At 35.9% G+C, this 20,763-nt stretch overlaps 1 protein-coding gene and 1 pseudogene across 1 annotated transcript; both read left to right on the forward strand.

Annotated features, from left to right (window-relative positions):
• The first annotated feature begins 6,509 nt into the window (after positions 1–6,509).
• On the forward strand, positions 6,510–7,597 carry LOC149182438 (putative pentatricopeptide repeat-containing protein At3g13770, mitochondrial; annotated as a pseudogene).
• Positions 7,598–8,677: 1,080 nt separating this feature from the next.
• On the forward strand, positions 8,678–11,716 carry LOC149182439 (pentatricopeptide repeat-containing protein At3g16610-like). The gene is made up of 4 exons (XM_089414557.1): positions 8,678–8,826; positions 8,986–9,144; positions 9,847–10,108; positions 11,528–11,716. The coding sequence occupies exons 1-4, from the start codon at positions 8,678–8,680 to the stop codon at positions 11,714–11,716; spliced, it is 759 nt and encodes a 252-aa protein (XP_089270683.1).
• Positions 11,717–20,763: the final 9,047 nt, after the last annotated feature.

A 20,763-nucleotide genomic window follows, 5' to 3' on the forward strand; every position in this document is an offset into this window, starting at 1 on the left:
TTGTTAGGGAAAGCATTTTCACATTGTGAATATGGACATCTTTGTTGCGATAGAAAATGTGTGGGAAAACTGGGCTTGAAGGTGGGATCCTATAGCAGTTATTGTTTACATAAGCAATATCTTCATCTGTTTGCATGTTTAATCTCATCCTATTTAGTACATCAATGAACAATGGGTCTTTTTGGCGAATGGCTGTGTGCAGTTGATAACATTTTATTTTCTCTGGCCAGAAGTCATATGGAATTGTGTTTTTGTTGATTTTTGGGTTTTCAAAGATCAAGGAGTCTCTGACTGGGTTTGCCTAGTAAAGATCGCCGGAGAATATCGTGTCAACATTACCAAAGTATGAAGTTGGTGTGTGTAAGATTTGTCGCAGGCGCTTATCAATTTGATATAGTGTTGTTGCACCAACGAGCGATGCCTCATCTATGAGGAGTACACACAATTGTTGGAAATGCTTTGATAATGTGTCCAATTTTTCATTGTTTAGTGAGGGGCAATCTACTTTGTTAAAGGGCAAATAGAATGCAGAATGCAATGTCACACCACCAGCATTGAAGGCAGCTTTGCCCGTGTATGCAGTGATTATTCCTATTAGTTGTGATGGGTTATAAGGCAATGCCACATTGTGTATGCGTACTAAGGATTGGAAGATTGCCTTGGCTGTGTGTGTCTTTCCTGTTCCTGCACCTCCTGTTAATAACAGGTAGATTAGCTCATCTGGTCTGTAAAATTTCCTTGTTATAACATCAGTAACTATGCTTGCTTGTTCTGTGTTTAATTGTCGCATTAATTCATAGTACTCTACGTCTTCAAGTATACGTGGTTGTTTCACGATTTCATATGGCCTTGTAGATGGTAGAGCAAACTTCTTGCTATCTTGCAAATGTCCCAAGTCATTTTGGAAGTCGTAGTTTTCATATTTGTCATCTATCGATTTGTTAAATGTTATAGTTTCTGTTTCATTTGATTTCAAACTATCTATGTCAAATATTTCTCTAGTTTCTGTTTCTACTGTGTGCATTGCGTCATCTATGTCACCCCATGTAGTTGTTGTAGCAAATTTGAACTTCTGTTCATTTTGCTTGACTATTTCTTCGACCGCAACATATGCAGCTTGCCAACTTGTGTGATGTTGCTTAATTGCAGTTTCACTTCCTCGATAAGGATAGTATAACATTAATTGCTCTCTACAGTGATTTTCAATGTCCTTGTATTTGTTATATCTAACAGATCGAATGACACATGGTCTACTTGATTTTTTGCGTTCTTGTCCTTTCTTTGTATAGCTAGATGCAAATTCTACTAAGCATGCATGTTCAATAGCGGTAGGTCGGAGAGCATAGTAGTCAGTAATTGATGGGCACATTATGTCTTCTGAGTCATCTGCTTCCTTCTGCAGGTCTTTTTGTCTTTTAAGAACAAATGCATGATCATTGACAGGAGATGTGTTAATAAATACACATTTCCGTGAACTAGAGTTTAGTGGGAGCGATAACACAATATGCACTGCTTGTTGTGCAGACATTTGTTGCAAGTTGACCAAAGCTTTCCCTAAAGAACTAATGGTATCTAGGATATCAGATTTTGTTTTCACATGATTGTCGCATATGTTTTTAAATGTTCTTGTGAGTGTTTTATCTTCTTTTGTCATATAAGAACTGCAATACATTGCAGCTGCATATGAATCAAGTACAAATTGGGAATCATTGTTTGCAATCCAAATTCCTGGAATATGTTTTGCGAAGTTGTTTGTCCAGGTGTCAACTGGGTTCCTTTGCAATAAGAGTGTTGTTCGATTTAGTGTACATTGGATAGCATGTATGTATTCATTGTGTACTAGTCCAAGGTTGGCTAAAAAGCTATCAAATGTATCATTCTCACTGTATCTTGTGTTGTTTATTGCTTCGAAGATTAGCTTTGCATGTGCTTTTGTTTTATCACTATCGAATTCAAGAGGCTCAAGTATTTTTGTTACTTTCATTGGTGGTATTGGGAAATTAAATCTGCAATTAGAATTTGCACGCTTCCTACAACTTTTTGTGTGACAATGGTGTTGTAGAACTCTAAGTTCACTTGCAAGTAACAGTGAATTAGTTGACAAGTAATTGTCAACGAATTCTTCGACTTCAATATTTGTATTTTGACCGTAGATTGGTGCAGATTTTATCCATAGTAAGCCATGTTCATGTTCACTGCCCCGGTTTTGGAATTCAGTTACATAGAAGTGGTCAGTGAGCTCTCCATAATACTTGTGATCATGAGATATCAATTGGTGTAATGCATCCCTCCTAGATCTATAGTAACGTACACAAGTAACAGGGTCGTTTCTTATTAATGAGCTAGCTTCATTTTCATCAAGTTCACCTGTATTTGGTCTTCTAGTGTTTTGTTTTATGTGTCTCAATGCATGCATTAAAGGATCCCAAAGATGCTCCGCACTGCTAAAGGAAACAAAGAAAGTGGGTGGCCCTAGTTGTCGTATCATTGCATAGAGTTTGTTCCGTATTTGCTGGTGGTAGTCAGGTGAGGTACGAATTGTTTTTAGGTCCATGTACCCAATGTCAGAATTTAAAATACGATCTAGGTTTGGTTTTGACTTAACGTCTTTTGCAACTAGTTTTCTACCCTTCAACTGCCCTTTTCTAATTCTAATCCACATTGTATTCAACACCTGATTTATGATAATGCGAATTGCTTTATAGAACAGGTTTGTAGTATGATAAGCAAAATCGTGGCTTTTATGCAGCACTTCCCAGTGGCAAATCTTTTGATATGTAAAGTTTTTGGAGATGTCAGCTGGGCGTTTGTTGCCATAGAAAAGCGATGGGAAACTCATTTCTTCTGAGTACTTATCTTTGAAGATTCCTAATGGCATGTATCCGGCAGCAGGTGCAATGTTAATTTGTTTATTTACAAGGTCATGGACGGTGTGCGCGTCAATGAATCCATGGACCAATGTTTTTGTCGTTGGTTCATCGTTGTCTTGGTTATCGTGCTCGCTATCTTCAGCATCACTTGAACTTTCATATGCCTCTTGGTTTTGTAGGAATGCCTCTTTCAAATTGTCATTTATGGTAGCGTTCTCGAGCTTATAAAGCATCCTTTTGCATAATTGTTTTAATGCTTTCATCACTTTGTGAACTCGAACTCGACCAAATGCATAAGCACTTTTGAATCTTAAACTCTTTTTGAGAACAACGGCAACCGTGTCAGTGTCTTTTATAGTTCGAGGCAATGCAGATTGGATTCTGGAAATGTTAGTGGGGACATTGATGACTCCTCCAGTTAAGCCCAGTTGCGACTTCTTATGTCGATGGCCCATTTCTTTTATTTGCAAGAAGGGCAATCTTATGCGACTAGTCTTTCTTCTAGTTCAGTGAGTTCTGTCAGTGTTCTAGTGCCATTGTTTCTTCTTATCTGTTCAGGAACTGCATATTTAGCAATTGTTTCATGTTCAATTGCTTTTTTGCAATGTTTACAAATGTAGCAATTTTCAACACGAGATTTAACATTCTCGAAACTAGTTGATAGTTTCCTAATCTTATTTTGTTTTGCTTGACATTCTTGTTTCACAAAGCAGATGTCTCGTTTGAAAAAAGTTGTTTCACATGATGAACAATTGAAAATAGGTGTGTCACTTACTTGTCTTTGATATATTTGATCAAACTCTAATAATTCTGGTAATTTGTTCATTGATCTTGATTGAATCGATAGGTCGGATTTTCCTTATTTCTTTGATTGTGCTGAACGATCCTTTGATGTTGTTGCAAATCGATTGTAGTCCATGTTTTCTATGAGTATTTCTTGTTTCATTGTTGCTGTGTTGAATGCAAGTCTTATTCTCTGCGTTTTCGATTTTGTCTGGATAATTCCTTTAAGAAAATGCAAAGATAAGCTTTTTGTCTCTTTGCCTAATGAACAAGGGATTACAATTCCCGTTTGTGCGTTGTTTCTAATATGTTTTTTCAAGTTTCTAAGTGATCGAAATCTCAGTGTCTCAAATTTTACTTGGTTCGTTGATTGCGCTGATAGATCCATTGATCTTCTTGCAGATGGGTTGTAGTCCATGTTTTCTATGACTATTTCTTGTTTCATTATTGTTGTGTTGAAGGCAAGTCTTATTTTCTGTGTTTTCAAATTTTTCCGAATGATGCCTTTAAGCAAACGCAAAGATAGCCTTTTTGATTGTTTGTCTAATCGACAAGAAGTTACAATTTCTGTTTGTCTGTTGCTTCTAATATGTTCTTTCAAGTTTCTAAGTGATCGGAACCTCCGTGTGTCACTAACATCTTTTGTGTGCGGTGTGTCACAAATATCTTCTGTGTTGTTTAGAATTACTTGTTGTTCCATTGTACTTCTGTTATATTGAATGCCTATGTTTTGCCTTTTCGGATTTTTCTGAGCAATGTCCTTAAGCACATGCTTGTTTAAGTGACAAGGTGGTTTTAATTTAGCTTCAATTGATTGACATTTTGTCTCAGGTTGTGGTTCAATATTGTTCTTTGAGGTATCGGCTTGTTGTTGGAAGGTACAACCAATTGTAGGCTGCCTATGAACCAAAGGCTCGAAGTGCCCATTCAAAGGATCATCGTCATGGAACAGTATGTCACGAGTATTTGTTGTAATACCTGAATTGAAGTGCAAATACAGTCTCATCTTTGTTTTGGACCAAACCATAATTGGAATTTTCAACCAGTTTGACAGCCAATGGATGCAGAAAATATCTCCCCATAGACCTCTAGATGCTGGGGGTATATTGTTTGAGGCAGATTTAGCCATTTTGTCTAAATAGATTTCACGGTTGCTAATGTTATGCATTTCTTTAAGTGAGGCTTCATGCAGTTCATGTTCATAAGACCAAATTGCCTCACTATCTTGTTTTTTGAGATAGTTTCTAAAATATTCTATTGTTCCTTTCCTTAGCTCCACTGATGTGTATCGGAAATCTAGCAAAAGTTCTAAACTATCGAATAAACAGTCTCCAATTAGATATGAGAAATTGTCCACACGAAATAAGTGATGCTTCTGCAATACCAATTGCAACTTGTGTTTATCAGACATAGGTGTGTCACAAACATATTTTGTGTTGTCTAGAACCACTTGTTGTTCCATTGTACTTCTATTATATTGAATGCCTACGTTTTGCCTTTTCCGATTTTTCTCAGCAATGTCCTTAAGCACACGCTTGTTTAAGTGACAAGGTGGGTGTAATTTAGCTTCGATTGATTGACATTTTGTCTCAGGTTGTGGTTCGATATTGTTCTTTGAGGTATTGGCTTGTTGTTGAAAGGTACAACCAATTGTAGGCTGCCTATGAACCAAAGGCTTGAAGTGCCCATTCAAAGGGTCCTCGTCATGGAACAGTATGTCACGAGTATTTGTTGTAATACCTGAATTGAAGTGCAAATACACTCGCATCATTGTTTTGGACCAAACCCTAATTGGAATTTTCGACCAGTTTGACAGCCAATGGATGCAGAAAATATCTCCCCATAGACCTCTAGATGCTAGGGGTATATTGTTTGAGGCAGATCTAGCCATTTTGTCTAAATAGACTTCACGGTTGCTAATGTTATGCATTTCTTTAAGTGAGGCTTCATGCAGTTCATGTTCATAAGACAAAATTGCCTCACTATCTTGTTTTTTGAGACAGTCTCTAAAATATTCTATTGTTCCTTTCCTTAGCTCCACTGATGTGTATCAGAAATCTAGCAAAAGTTCTAAACTATCGAATAAACAGTCTCCAATTAGATATGAGAAATTGTCCACACGAAATAAGTGATGCTTTTGCAATACTAATTGCAACTTGTGTTTATCAGACATAGAAGACATGATGACGACTAAGTGTTCGATGCAATATTATGTTTACTGATGCAATGCAGTTACAACCAGAGAATCATAATAACAAGTTGAACAATGAAAATGATTATAGAACACGAAGTGATTGTGTGCACCTTTGGGACTGCAAATGTCTGCTAAGCTGCGGAGACTGCTTATGTCAGGTAGCATCCACTGCACAGGTTTGATACTGAAGTTCAATTGCACAGGTTTGATACTAAAGTTCAAAATATGACTGCCAAGATAAAGAAGAACGTAAATCCATTGATGCAATGCAATTACAACCACAGAATCATAATAGCAAGTTGAACAATGAAAATGAATATAGAACACGAAGTGATTGTGTGCACCTTTGGGATGAAGTTCAAAATATGACTGCCAAGATAAAAAAGGAACCTGCAGTCCCTGCTGTACGTTAGGATCAGTCACTGTAAATCCATTGATCAATCTATATCAACCCAATGTCCTTGTTTTTGCTAATTATGCAAGTAAATGCAATGTCACATAACTTGGAAAGGCAAATCAAACAAGCTAAAAGCAATGTAATGTCAGTAGTACCATCAAATTTGACACTGGATGGAAGCTTTTGATGCAATGGAGCAAGCCACACCAAATTGTTACAGATATATTGTTTCTCTTTCTTATGCTGGCATTTAAGACAAAAGAAAATGACTTATTTCTCTAAGCTACTGCATCAACAAAGTAATCCCTTTGCAAGCACAACTGACAATAATGGCTTTAAATTACAACCCAAGACATTGAAATTTTTTAGCAAAGAACTGGGAGGTGGCCATGATGAAAGTGGCATTCAGGAATATGATGACACACTGCTTGAAGAACTGCCAATGAATGAAACTTTGAATGTTTTGTCTACTGGTAATCAAAGAGGGAGTTGGACAGATTCCTATAACTATTGTTGCCTATTGCAGGACTGCATTTATGAGAAAAAGGTTGCAGAGGGAAAGGGATTGCATGCTCGCATGAGCCAAGATGCATTTGAACCAGACGTTTTTCTGAGCACAAAACTTATCATTTTTTATGCGAAGTCTGGCAATCTGGAGGATGCACGCCAAGTGTTTGACAAAATGCCCAAACGAAATTCCGTCTCATGGAATGTTCTGCTTGCAGAATACTCTCGTCGTGGCATGGATGAGCAGGTTATAAGTCTTTTTGGGCAAATGGGAGAGACAAACATGACACCGGATGAGTTTTCTCTTGGAAGTGTTCTCAAGGTGTGTGCTAGCTTAGTAGCACTAGAACTTGGGAAGCAAGTCCATGCCTATACTATCAAAAGTGGGTTTGGGTTTAATGTTGTTCTCATGACTGCTCTTGTTGACATGTATGCAAAATGCAAATGTATCAAGGATGCACGTCGAGTATTTGATGAAATGTCTCTTAGAGATTTAGTGTCCTGGACTGCCATTATTGCAGGTTATGTGAAGCAAGGGAATTGTAAGGAAGCCATGGAACTCTTTTGTATTGTAAGGAAGCCATGGAACTCTTTTGTAGAATGCCTTGGTTTGGCATCAAGCCCAACAAGGTCACATTTTGTACTGCCTTAAAGGCATGTGCTGGCATAGGGGACATAGAGCAAGGCAAGCAGATCCATGCCCATATGGTTTTAAATGGGTTTAAGTTGCATTTAGTTTTAGGGAATGGCCTCACTGACATGTATTCTAAGTGTGGAAGCCTCGACAATGCGCTCCTTGTATACAAGATAATGAGCGAAAGGGATGTGGTTTCTCCAACTCTTTGAAGAAATGAAGCAATCGCGCTTGAAGCCTGACGATGTCACCTTCTTGGCTGTTCTGACTGCTTGCAGCCATTCAGGTCTACTGAATGAAGGTTGGCATTATTTCAATACCATGACTCGAGATCAATGTATCCCACCAAGAACAGGGCATTACACCTGTATGGTTGATCTCCTTGGCCGTGCTGGTTGTTTGGATGAGGCATATGATTTTATAAAAAAAATGCCATTTAAACCTAATGTTACTGTTTGGGGAGCCTTACTTGGTGCCTGCCAAGCCCATGGCAATATGGAGATAGGAAAAGTTGCAGCAGAACACTGCAGTTGGATTGAGGTAAAGAGCAGGGTACACGTTTTCCCTGTAGCAGATAGATCACACCCACAAATACAAGAGATCTATGCCATGTTGCAAAAGTTAGCTGGGTAGATGAAAGAAGCTGGGTATTTTCCTCAAACAAACTTTATATTAAATGGTATAGAAGAACAGTAGAATTACATACAATGTTACACCATTGGTAAGATGCTTGCCATGGGGGATGTGAATATCACCATACAACCTTAGACAATGGTCAAGAGCTGTAATGCTTGCAGTGACATAATCAGAAACTGTTATGCAATTATTTTGGTCATTCCAGTTTTAGACATCATTCACAGGTTGATCTGTGTTCTAGGTTTTGATCCATGCACCGTTTTCTATTAGCATTCCCTCGAGTCATTGATTCTAATAGACAAAATGCTGGCACTTTTGGAGAGTGCATTTAGCAATTGTTTGTTGTCTCCAATTGTCGGGCGAGATATTGGCATTTCATTTGATTTTATCATTTCAATGGTAAGTGCAAATTCTTTTGGAATTCATTTGTGAAATTTGGAACTATATATCATAGTTTATGTTGACTTCGTGGAAGGGATTCAGGAGTTGATATGATTCTATTGCTTCCGCGATGCTGTATTTGGCATTTACAAGCCTCTTGTGACCAATATGGTCAGAACCGGAACTGGAACTAGCTAATGGCCTCACTGACATGTATTCTAAGTGTGGAAGCCTCGACAATGCGCTCCTTGTATACAAGATAATGAGCGAAACGGATGTGGTTTCTCCAACTCTTTGAAGAAACGAAGCAATCGGGCTTGAAGCCTCACGATGTAACCTTCTTGCCTGTTCTGACTGCTTGCAGCCATTCAGGTCTAGTGAATGAAGGAGGGCATTGGTGGGCACATGGAAAGACATCAAAGGGGTGAGGCACTATAATGAATATTGCTCTGTAACATTTTTTTCGTTGCAAATAAATTTTCATTCATTAAAGCCTGGATTATATATCAGAATCTTAGGTCAAACTTTTAATTCAAGGTTTCATTTGGCGGTAAATTTTTGGAATGGGATTAAACTATAACAGGAAAGACTACTTTCAAGAAGGAGATGAAGTGCATGAAAAATTAGATGTGCTCACAGCTTTCAGGCGGGCAATGACAACATGGGGGAAATGCATTGATGAAAATGTGAATCCTGCAAGAACCCGTGTTTTCTATCGTGGCTACTCAGCCGCCCATTTCAGGTGAGTGCTAGATTCCAATCTTGCTTTGTGTTTTCCATTACGTTCCTTATATTGTTGCCTAAATAAATGAATAAACTTCAGAAAAGATATTGTAAGACGGCTATCTTAAATACAGGGGGAGGTGAATGGAACTCTGGTCCAGCAAATGCATACTCCTGTTACTATTTTAAATGTTACAAGATTGACAAATTTCCGTAAGGATGGGCACCCTTCTGTTTATGGCAAGCATTTTACAGAATTAAACCAAAAGAAATCACGGAGATATCAGGATTGCAGCCATTGGTGTCTTCCAGGGGTCCCAGATGCATGGAATGAGTTGGTCTTTGCTTCCTTGGTCATGGAAGAGAAGTGGAAGCACAGATAGTGAACTGCTGAGAAAAACGTGCATTTAGAACAAGTTTGTAGATTTTGGTTCCCCAAGTAAGGATCAAGGAGAGAGAGCAAATGAAGGGAAAATGCTGGGCACCACATTGCTGTTTGCAGCTGAAGATGGTGTAGTTTAGTGGTTGGTCACGCTTGTTTCTTAAGTGAAATCGCATGACACCAATTCTATAAGGAGGGTACGTGTTATGCCTGCTACATTATCAAAAGTCAGCGTTTGACATTTGCAGTAAATGACAGCAATGTCTCAAAAGAGATTACATGTTATGTTTCCCTGAAGCCTGACAATGTCACCTTCTTGGCTGTTCTGACTACTTGCAGCCATTCAGGTCTAGTGAATGAAGGTTGGCATTATTTCAATACCATGACTCGAGATCAGTGTATCCCACCAAGAACAGGGCATTACGCCTGTATGGTTGATCTCCTTGGCCGTGCTGGTTGTTTGGATGAGGCATATGATTTTATAAAAAAAATGCCATTTAAACCTAATGTTACTGTTTGGGGAGCCTTACTTGGTGCCTGCCAAGCCCATGGCAATATGGAGATAGGAAAAGTTGCAGCAGAACACTGCAGTTGGATTGAGGTAAAGAGCAGGGTACACGTTTTCCCTGTAGGAGATAGATCACACCCACAAATACAAGAGATCTATGCCATGTTGCAAAAGTTAGCTGGGCAGATGAAAGAAGCTGGGTATTTGCCTCAAACAAACTTTATATTAATGACATAATCAGAAACTGTTATGCAATTATTTTGGTCATTCCAGTTTTAGACATCATTCACAGGTTGATCTGTGTTCTAGGTTTTGATCCATGCACCGTTTTCTATTAGCATTCCCTCGAGTCATTGATTCTAATAGACAAAATGCTGGCACTTTTGGAGAGTGCATTTAGCAATTGTTTGTTGTCTCCAATTGTCGGGCGAGATATTGGCATTTCATTTGATTTTATCATTCCAATGGTAAGTGCAAATTCTTTTGGAATTCATTTGTGAATTTTGGAACTATATATCATATTTTATGTTGACTTAGTGGAAGGGATTCAGGAGTTGATATGATTCTATTGCTTCCGCGATGCTGTATTTGGCATTTACAAGCCTCTTGTGACCAATATGGTCAGAACCGGAACTGGAACTGGCTAATGGCCTCACTGACATGTATTCTAAGTGTGGAAGCCTCGACAATGCGCTCCTTGTATACAAGATAATGAGTGAAACGGATGTGGTTTCTCCAACTCTTTGAAGAAACGAAGCAATCGGGCTTGAAGCGTCACAATGTAACCTTCTTGCCTGTTCTGACTGCTTGCAACCATTCAGGTCTAGTGAATGAAGGTTGGCATTATTTCAATACCATGACTCGAGATCAGTGTATCCCACCAAGAACAGGGCATTACGCCTGTATGGTTGATCTCCTTGGCCGTGCTGGTTGTTTGGATGAGGCATATGATTTTATAAAAAAAATGCCATTTAAACCTAATGTTACTGTTTGGGGAGCCTTACTTGGTGCCTACCAAAGTTGAGGAAAGCAATGAAAGACAGAGGTATAGAGAAGGAACCTGGATGCAGTTGGATTGAGGTAAAGAGCAGGGTACACGTTTTGCCTGTAGGAGATAGATCACACCCACAAGAGCCCTAGAGAGCTGAGTTCTGCTCATGGAGAGCCACAGGCCTTGAAGGATGACTACAGATAGGAAAGTCTGTTCTAGAAGGAGCTGAGTCTAGATATGTCCATCAAGAAGACTAATGTTGGAAGCTGAAGCAAACCACAGCTGAAGGAGAGTAGGCCGAGGCCTATTTCATGGCATTTGAGGGCTGGTTTAGAGTCTGCCTCATCACAGACTTAAATCAGAGTTTGTTGAAGACACGAGAAGGCCAACTCTATTGCCAATGGAGGTTCCCATACATGAAAATATTATCATTTAAGATACAAACTTGCGTTGTTGCTATTTCTGTGGATGAATATAAAACCTGTGCACGGATGTCTGGGAAATGCCAATGCATGTTATAGTTCATGGAGCTAAATTATGAATGGCTGATCCTGTTATTTGCTGCGTTGATTTTTGACTGCTCTGCTAATCTTATAGTAGAAGCATGGGAGGCAGCAAACTATGCAAAGGAGTGCTATATTGGTCAGAACCGGAACTGGAACTGGCTAATGCCCAGACTGGGACTGGACCAGAACCAGCTGGAAAACTAGCCTGATAAAAAATACATAGATATGCACATATATATATATATATATATATATATATATATATATATATATATATATATAATGTACGTCTGTGAGAGAGAGAGAGTGATCTGGACTGATAGGCAAGTTCCATCCCAAACTGGCTGGATCGACCAGTTTGGCCATCAGTTCTGATTTGGAATTTCCCTCAGAACCAGGGTCATACTGGTGCGCCGTCATCCCTAAGTAACTGAAAATATGCAATAAAATAGGAGGAAAAAGCCTTTGATGCTATATGCATATTCAAACTTTGCAAAGGCCTTTCTCTCCTATTTTATTGCATATTTTCAGTTACTCAGGTAGGAGGGCGCACCAGTATGACCCTGGTTCTGAGGGAAATTCCAAATCAGAATCTGATTTGGCTGTTTTCATTAACACTGGTTGTGACAAGAAGAATTCCCTCTTGCTAACAAAATGTATCATGTCTCTGTGACTATAGACATAAATAAGCTTTAGTATTCGAACCCATGAATTTTCAATATGAGGATGCTGACTAATCTCTAACGAGAAAATGGCTAACCCTGGTAAAGATAGACGGGTTGCTGCTGCTCATGGAGAGCCACAGGCCTTGAAGGATGACTACAGATAGGGAAGTCTGTTCTAGAAGGAGCTGAGTCTAGATATGTCCATCAAGAAGGCTAATGTTGGAAGCTGAAGCAAACCACGGCTGAAGGAGAGTAGGCCGAGGCCTATTTCATGGCATTTGAGGGCTGGTTTAGAGTCTGCCTCATCACAGACTTAAATCAGAGTTTGTTGAAGACACGAGAAGGCCAACTCTATTGCCAATGGAGGTTCCCATATATGAAAATATTATCATTTAAGATACAAACTTGCGTTGCTGCTATTTCTGTGGATGAATATAAACCCTGTGCACGCATGTCTGGGAAATGGCTGATCCTGTTATTTGCTTCGTTGATTTTTGACTGCTCTGCTAATTTTATAGTAGAAGCATGAGAGGCAGCAAACTATGTAAAGGAGTGCCCTAGCCTCACATAAAAGCAACAAAAACATTCCATAATGGATTGTTAAGCAAGCTAATGCTTAAAACTAAATTCAAAGAAGAAAAGCATAAAACCTCAACTAGATAGTATAGAATGACCAGAAATTCAAGAACTAAATCTTCCTGTGGCATGCTAGCGTATTCTATGATCACTGGATAACAGAACACTACTCTGTATTTTATGCAAATATATGAGTCTAGATATCAGCAAAAATCTATTATTATAAAAATGCATACATTACATGAAGGATAATACAAAAGAGGTAATTTGAATACAAATACAATGTAGCAGAGCGAAAACATAAACAGTACCTGAAATAAACCAGTGTAGTGGACCCAAAGCGAAATAACAAGCCGACGCGAAGTAACCACGAAATCATCTATAAGCTTATTATATAACAACAAAATTACGTTACACGTAGCGGACGCTACATGCATAATGTCAGCTGGAACGAAATGTGTACACAAGACAAGTACAAATGGCCTAAATTACCTTAACCCCCATCAAATCAGCTTAGGTGATGGCGCAACAGATGTTGAGGATATCGCCTGAATCACCTTAACCCCCATCAAATCAGCTTAGGTGATGGCCCAACAGATGGTGAGGATATGGCCTGAATTACCGTAACCCCCGTCAAATCAGCTTAGCTGATGGCCCAACAGATGTTGAGGATATCGCCTGAATTACCTTAACCCCCATCAAATCATATCCACTGCTGGGAAGGCCTTGGAGCATCCTTCACCTTCCACAAGAAAAATGAAAATAGCTTCCGAATTTCTTATAACGCCAAGCTAGAGCTCCTCCCACGGAAGACGAAGTCAAGCAGATCAATTTGGGCACAGACGATGAACTACGCCCAATATTCATCAATGCCCACCTTGCTCCTGAAGAAGTAATGTAGTATACCCAACTCCTCCAAGAGTTCCGATGAAGCATTGCCATTTTCAGAGGAAAGGCCTTCTATCCGTCCGCTCTAAGTCTTCCTTCTCAACCCGGCCTTTAAGGATGAGCGGCCAACACGCATAATCAAATTCTTCACTCGAAGGGCTACGCCATATAAAGAGGCTTCCCGCCACCTTGTCCACCTTCACGCCTAGGAATTCCATAAGGACCGGCTCACGACCGTCATTCCGCATTTGGTAGTTGGTCTGCCATTGAGGCTAAGCCCTATTTGAGACTAAGGCAGGCTTCTTTTGACTGCATTTTTTCCTGCTTGCACCCTTTCCAACTAGTTATATCTTTCTTTAATGCCTATAAACTGGGACCAAGCCAAGTAAGTCCATAGATCGTCTGTTAATCCTTCTTTGAATCCCAGTTGTATTAGTATCCAAATCATAAGCCATCTACCGATCTAGCTTAGTAAACTAAGCGATGCTAACAAGCAGGATATAAAGAAGTGGAAACTAAAAGCAGCCACCCAGCTCTCAGTCCCGGCTGCTCCCGCCCCGTCACAGAGCCGTAGTTGCAGGTCGAACAACGCATTTCGCAGGTGCTCTACGGGTATAGATCCAGATCTAGTTGCAGTCGAGGATCTTGTGTATAGAGAAGACCCATTCGAATTCAGAGCGAGGGCTTTGACAGGCGAGTTTGAGATTAAATTTGAGTCCCTGTGTTTGTTTTTCCCGTGTAGGGTTGTTAACAGAACGTGCGACGAAGGCCCCAAAATTTTTCTCCATATTTTCACCATGTAGTCATCCGACCCAGTGAAGATCAACCCATCCCGCCCGACAACAATGGCGTTTACAACGTCATCATGAGCCTGAATCGTTTCGACGCACTTGAGGTCCGAGACTCGCCATACCTTCACAGTCATATCTAAGGAGCTTGAATACAAGAAACCATTGGTGTAAGCCAGACAGCGTATCGCGCCCACATGCTTCGGGGACTTAGGGTTTGTTGACTTAGGGTTTTCAGTACCACCTGACCAACATCCAAAAACGTCGCGCTTCGGCTTCATCCAGTGATGTATGTAATCCAGCAGCGTGAGTATTGTGGCTATTCGCTTGTGGCCATCCCCAGAACTCGAACCAGAGCGGCCTCACACGCGGATTTCGTGGTCTGCGTGGGCGCTGAAAAGCTTGTCCTCTGTAACTACTATTGCTCTCACCATTCCGCAGGGCCGAGGAAACAGCACCTAGTACCTCGGAATAACAGTTGTTGAACCATGGTGCATCATGGCATGCACCAGCTGCCAACATGCACAACCTTGTAACAGGGAACCAAACCTTACCAAACCTTAGCATACCCCTGCAGATAATACGAATCGAATTAATGTTAACATTAAAACCAGACCGTTGACGGTTAGCGATAATGCAGCAGGCGTAAAACCAATTTAAGCTATGCTCGAGCCTCTTCCGCCTCGGGAAGAGGCCAAATAAGATCGCAAAGTCTCAGGTGGAAATGGAACTTAGGTTATCTGGGCACATCGGCGCACAGGGCATTTGCAAACCTTAGCATAATCACCGAATAACCCTCGGCAGCGACTAAGAACTAATGCTATATCCCACCCGAACGATTACTATAGTCCCTGCCGAATGCCAGATGGCAGGGACTAAAAAGCAAAAAACAAATATTAAAAATAAAACCAAACCTTAAAACCTAAAGTAATATAAGAACCTATACTAAGACCTTTATAGCAAACCCAAGCGTGGACGAACTAAACACTCATATTAACTCTAATATTATTAAACAATAAATGCTAAGTACTCAAGATTCATTTTCCAAGTGAAATTTCAACGCTTTTTAAGATTTTCCACAGTTTTACATATTGAAAAAACAAAAAATTGTAATAGAAAAATAAATTAAATGTTTTAATGTATAAATTTAAAATTTTAATCAAAGTAATCTATCTTTTTTAAAAAATTATAATTAATAAAATAAATTAAATATTTATGGTATGAATTTAAAATTTTTATTAAAATAATCTATTTTTTCTTTATATTGGTATGATAAGTACTTTTTTATTAACAACATTAAAGGTTTTTTTAATTTATTGCTAAAATATATTAAATTAAATTATTGCATTTAATAGCTAAAAAGTATTATATTAAATTATTAAAATTATATTATTATTATTAACCTAATTTTTAATAAACATAACATAATATATTAATAAACCTAATACTAAAACTAATATTAAAAAATAAAACTTCATATTAAAAAATAATTTTTGTAAATTCTTTAGATCCATGGTATATGACAAATATTAGAGTGGCATTCTAAATTTTGAAATATCTGATTTGTTTCAATGATGTAACTTATTAATTTTTTTTAAAGTTAATTGCTAAAATATATTAAATTTAAATTTTTACATCTAATAATAGTATTAGCAAAAAAATAATTATACTAGATTCTTAAATTGTTTTATTATTATTATTATTAACTTAAATTTTAATAAACATAAAATAATATATTAGTAAATCTATTAGTAAATCTTATATTAAAAAATAAACTTTGTAAATTGTTTATGAGCATGGTATATCAAAATATTAGCGTGGCATTCTAAATTTTGCAATATCTCATTTGTTTCAATGGTGTAGCCTTACTTATTTTGAATTTAATTTATTGGGTTTGATATATTGCTAACAGAAATAATTATTTCATTCAACTTATATTTTTTGTATTTTTGTTGGTCCATCCTCCTCCATAAAATTGAAAAATGATAGAGTCAATAGATACATATTCATTTACAATACCAAGAACTTCAATATTTTTATGCCTTCCTCTCAAAGTGATCAAAGATTTCGTTCCTGTAACCATTTAGTTGACCTATCACTTATTTGACAATTATTTTATTAGGAAATAATTAAATTCTATATCATTAAAATTACAAGGGGCTATTCTTTTGAATGCATTTGTAAATTTCTATTTCTTCTTAGCCACTGGAGTGGGTTATAATATTAGGTTTTATTTTGTTATATAATACTAATATTATTTATATTAATATCGCTCTATTCAATAATTAACTAAAATGCAAAACCAATCTTTGTTTTCATCAACGGGTAAAACCAATCTCTATTTTCATCAACATGTTTTTTGACACAGTATGTTTGATAATTACAATATTGATTTTTAGTTTGACGAAAAATTAGTTTTATAACAAATTTTATGTTTATATTAATCTAATGTTTAATAATATTATTATTAATATTTCTTTTTTAATATTAAAAATAATGAATTTAAAATAATCTTATATCATTAAAATTACAAGGGTTATGTTTTTGAAAGCATTTGTAATTTTCTATTTGTCTATAGTTAATTGAGTGGGTTATAATATTATGTTTTAGTTTTCTATATAATATATTCAATAATTACCTAAAATAAGTTTTTACCCAAAACCAATCTCTATTTTCATCAGCAATACAGTATGTTTGATAATTACAATATTGAGTTTTAGTTTGACATCACAACCAATAATTATATTTTGTCCATATTAAATTTTTGCAAAGTTTTTAATAAACCAAAACTTCTTAAATGTTGAGCAATTAATAATGTTGAAGAGAGAGATACCAATCAAAGCCATTTGGAAAACCAAACCATGTGTGGGATTGAATTCAAATATTAACAATATTATGAACCATATAGTTTAACATGACCACCATAAATGGTTGAATATTAAAAAAAATAACCCAACTTCAATTAATATGACAAAACATAAATGGTTGGCTTTAACTTTTCAACAATGAAATAATATGAGAACATTGTAAAGAAAAGGCACTGTATTTTGAGTCAAGAGAGAAACTGCTTTTACTCAACCAAAGAATTACAAATGCTTTACAATCACAACAAATACAAGTCAAACATATGTAGAATGCTTGCATTGATCACCAAACAAAAGCACATTGTTTGCATTGGGATGAAATACAAATCTCTTCTAGCCAAAGAGTCCCACATGACTATAACAAATGCCTCTCTTCAAACCTAATACTTCTACAAAAAGTTATAACAACAAAAATTAATAAATGAAAAGAATTAAAACCAAATGCATATTTATTAATTAATTTATTAAACTAACAAGAAAGTTATAATTTTTGGTATAGAAATTGCATGTTCTTATAAATATATTGCTTTAGTTAATTCAAGATTTTAATCATTTTAACAAAAACTAAGTTTGAATGTATCAATGCAATGACTATAAATGAGTAGGTTTAACTTTTCAGCAATCAAATAATTAAAACTAATAATCCTTATAAACACACTCAAAATATTATTAGCAAAACAATTGAAAATATTATTAGGAAAACTATTCACACAACATCAATCTTTAATCCCATGAATAATTCTATACATTAAAGAGAATATTATAAAGAAAAACCACCATATTATTTTTGAGCCAAGGGAGAGAGGGATAATACTGAACCAAACAATTGCAGATCCCTTACCATGACAGTAAATGGGAGCCAAATAGTTGCAGAGTACTTCCACTTACCACGAAATAATGGCACACTATTTGCACTGCAAGAAAATAAACAGATCTGGCAAGAGAGTCATAGAAAAGTACGCCTCTTCACATCCACTGCTTACATGAAAAGTTTTAACAACAAAAATCTAAAAAAAATATTCATAAATGAAAAGGATTAAAACCAAATAGATATTTACCAATTAATTATCAACCTAAGACACTTATAATTTTTACAAAGCTTTTTATGAAACAAAAATTATTAAATATGTAAAATGAAACCAATTGAAAACTAAGATAAATAAATTAATAAATAAAACGCACATAAAAACAATCATGCTACAAGAAGATGAAATGGTAATCGCATGGGATTATCAAAATAGTTCGTTGCAAGCAGAACTTTGAGTAATTAATAATCTTGATCTAAGAAATACCATTCAAACCCATTTGGGTTTGGTCATGGGCATTTCACGATATATTTTTAAGGTCATTTTCTTGGATTTTATTTAGCAGGAATAGGAGGGAGATACATAACCCAAGTGCCATAGCAATGTTTCTTCGTGAAAACGTAATTTTCTTGTATTTTATTTAGGGCGAATAGGCAGGCGCTACATAACTGAGGTGCCAAGTTGCAATGGCCGATTGTTTTTATTTTGTAATGTCGGAGGATGCAATTTTTTGGAATTTATTTTTAATGCTAACTAGAGGGAATTCCATAAGCTGGAATGCCAAGTTGCAATGGCCGATTATTTTTATTTTGTAATGTCGGAGGATGCAATTTTTTGGAATTTATTTTTACTGCTAACTAGAGGGAATTCCATAAGCTGGAATGCCAAGTTGCTAACGACGGAGGATAGAGGAATTTTCATGAGTGTAGCACCATGTTCCGTGGCTATTAATTAGTGGTATAGTAAATTTTAATTTTAATGTTGCAGTTTGATTCATTTCCTATATCATTACACTCTTTGTTAATCTCGATAGCTGTCAATTAATAAATGGTATAGTAAATTTTTAATCATGTTTTGTAAAAAATTAATTTAAGTATGGTTTAAACATGTGATTTAGATATGCAAGGAAGTTAGTGATGTGAATTTTATCCATTGATCTAGTGGCAATGATGAGAATATACTAGCATCTTTAAATTTAGTCCATCCGATCAAAATTTTTAATTAGTAAAATCATTAAAGTGCCCAATTCCAATAGGAGGGATGCCTATCGGCGTAAAAAATAAAATTTTTATTTATAAATGTTTTAATCTGGATTTTGAAAATAGAAATAGATTCAGGATTCTCAAAAAAAGATTTAAGACAACTAAAATTTTATAGTTTAACAATTATAACTTATATTTCCAAAATTTTCAACTAAAGTTTTCCAAAAATATAATAGAAAAATCTATATTTTCAAAAGGAAATTATCATCTACTTAAATTGCTTTAAACTACTCTAAAACAATGATGTAAAATCTAAAAAATTTATTATTAAAATTGCTATTTTTTAATTTTAAATTTATAGTAGTTATATTTATCATGAAATTTACTTGTTTTTATGATTAATTAATTTATTTTAATAATATTTTTTTGGTCTCGTGATTTTGTTTCTTTCACTTTCATAACTAAACAAATAAATCACTTTCATAACTTAATAAATGTAGGGTAAAAACCTGCGTTTTCCGATCAAGAAACTATATGAAGGTTTGGATTTGACCTGAACCAAGTCAAAGTTTATATTGATCAATTGTTTTTGTATTAATAAGTGAAATGGCCACATAAATATAATAATTATTTTCTGATTTTTTTTTATGAATTGGCTAATAAAGGGATGTCATTCTTATTTATAGTTTCTAATTTTTTTATGTTTTTCTGATAAAGCACCCCAAAATCCCAAAATCATTGATTTTCAAATTAAGTTGTATGTAATATGAAATTGGAGGATTTTTAACAATGCTATCCTTGATTTTCTCAGATTTTCTAGAACAATATTTTGGAGTTTAAATTAACCATTATGACACAGAAAGGCCTTGAAAATTCACCAGAACATTATTTTTTTTAAATATATGTTAAACTGTTTTTAACGCTTGAAACCCCAATGTTCATATTGGCATCCATCTTAGACCTAAGTCTGACAGAAAAATTTCCAATGAAAACTAGCATGGAACTAAATCATGAACCCGATAAATGCAAGTACTGGCTGTAACTTTGTCGCTAAATCTTAATGGAAAAAATGATGTGTCTTGTTTCCTCTGTACTTGAGGTTTTTTGGTTTCATATTTGTTTCGCAAAAAAATATCTCATAATATTTTTGTTTGTTTTATTGAGTTATAGTAAATTAAAAACAAAAAGTGTTTTTGATACTAATACGAGGCAATTAGCTTTAGGTAATAGTTCTATTTAACTCTTAATATCACCAAAGGCTAAAGGGGAATATATAATAAAAATATTTATAAAATTAAAAAAATATTAAAAATAATGAAGGTCTATAGCAAAAGTGGAATTTATGGCATAGTATCATGTGTCATAAATTAAACTATGTTAAAATATGTATTCACAAAAATATAAATAAAGTGTATAATTTCATTTAAGACATCGTGCTTTATGAAATAATTAAATGGTAATG

This window comes from Pinus tabuliformis, chromosome 3_2 (assembly GCF_031772625.1).
Source record: "Pinus tabuliformis cultivar Carrire ecotype Pingquan chromosome 3_2, CPIR1, whole genome shotgun sequence".
Lineage (NCBI taxonomy): Eukaryota > Viridiplantae > Streptophyta > Pinopsida > Pinales > Pinaceae > Pinus > Pinus tabuliformis.

What these genes read in the sequence shown, in the direction of transcription:
- LOC149182439 (XM_089414557.1), top strand. Translation starts at nt 8,678, where the DNA reads ATGTGGTTTCTCCAACTCTTTGAAGAAACGAAGCAATCGGGCTTGAAG. An exon ending in TACTCAGCCGCCCATTTCAG is followed by an intron (nt 9,145 to 9,846) that starts GTGAGTGCTAGA and finishes GACTACTTGCAG; the next exon opens with CCATTCAGGTCTAGTGAATG. An exon ending in AACACTGCAGTTGGATTGAG is followed by an intron (nt 10,109 to 11,527) that starts GTAAAGAGCAGG and finishes TGCATGTTATAG; the next exon opens with TTCATGGAGCTAAATTATGA.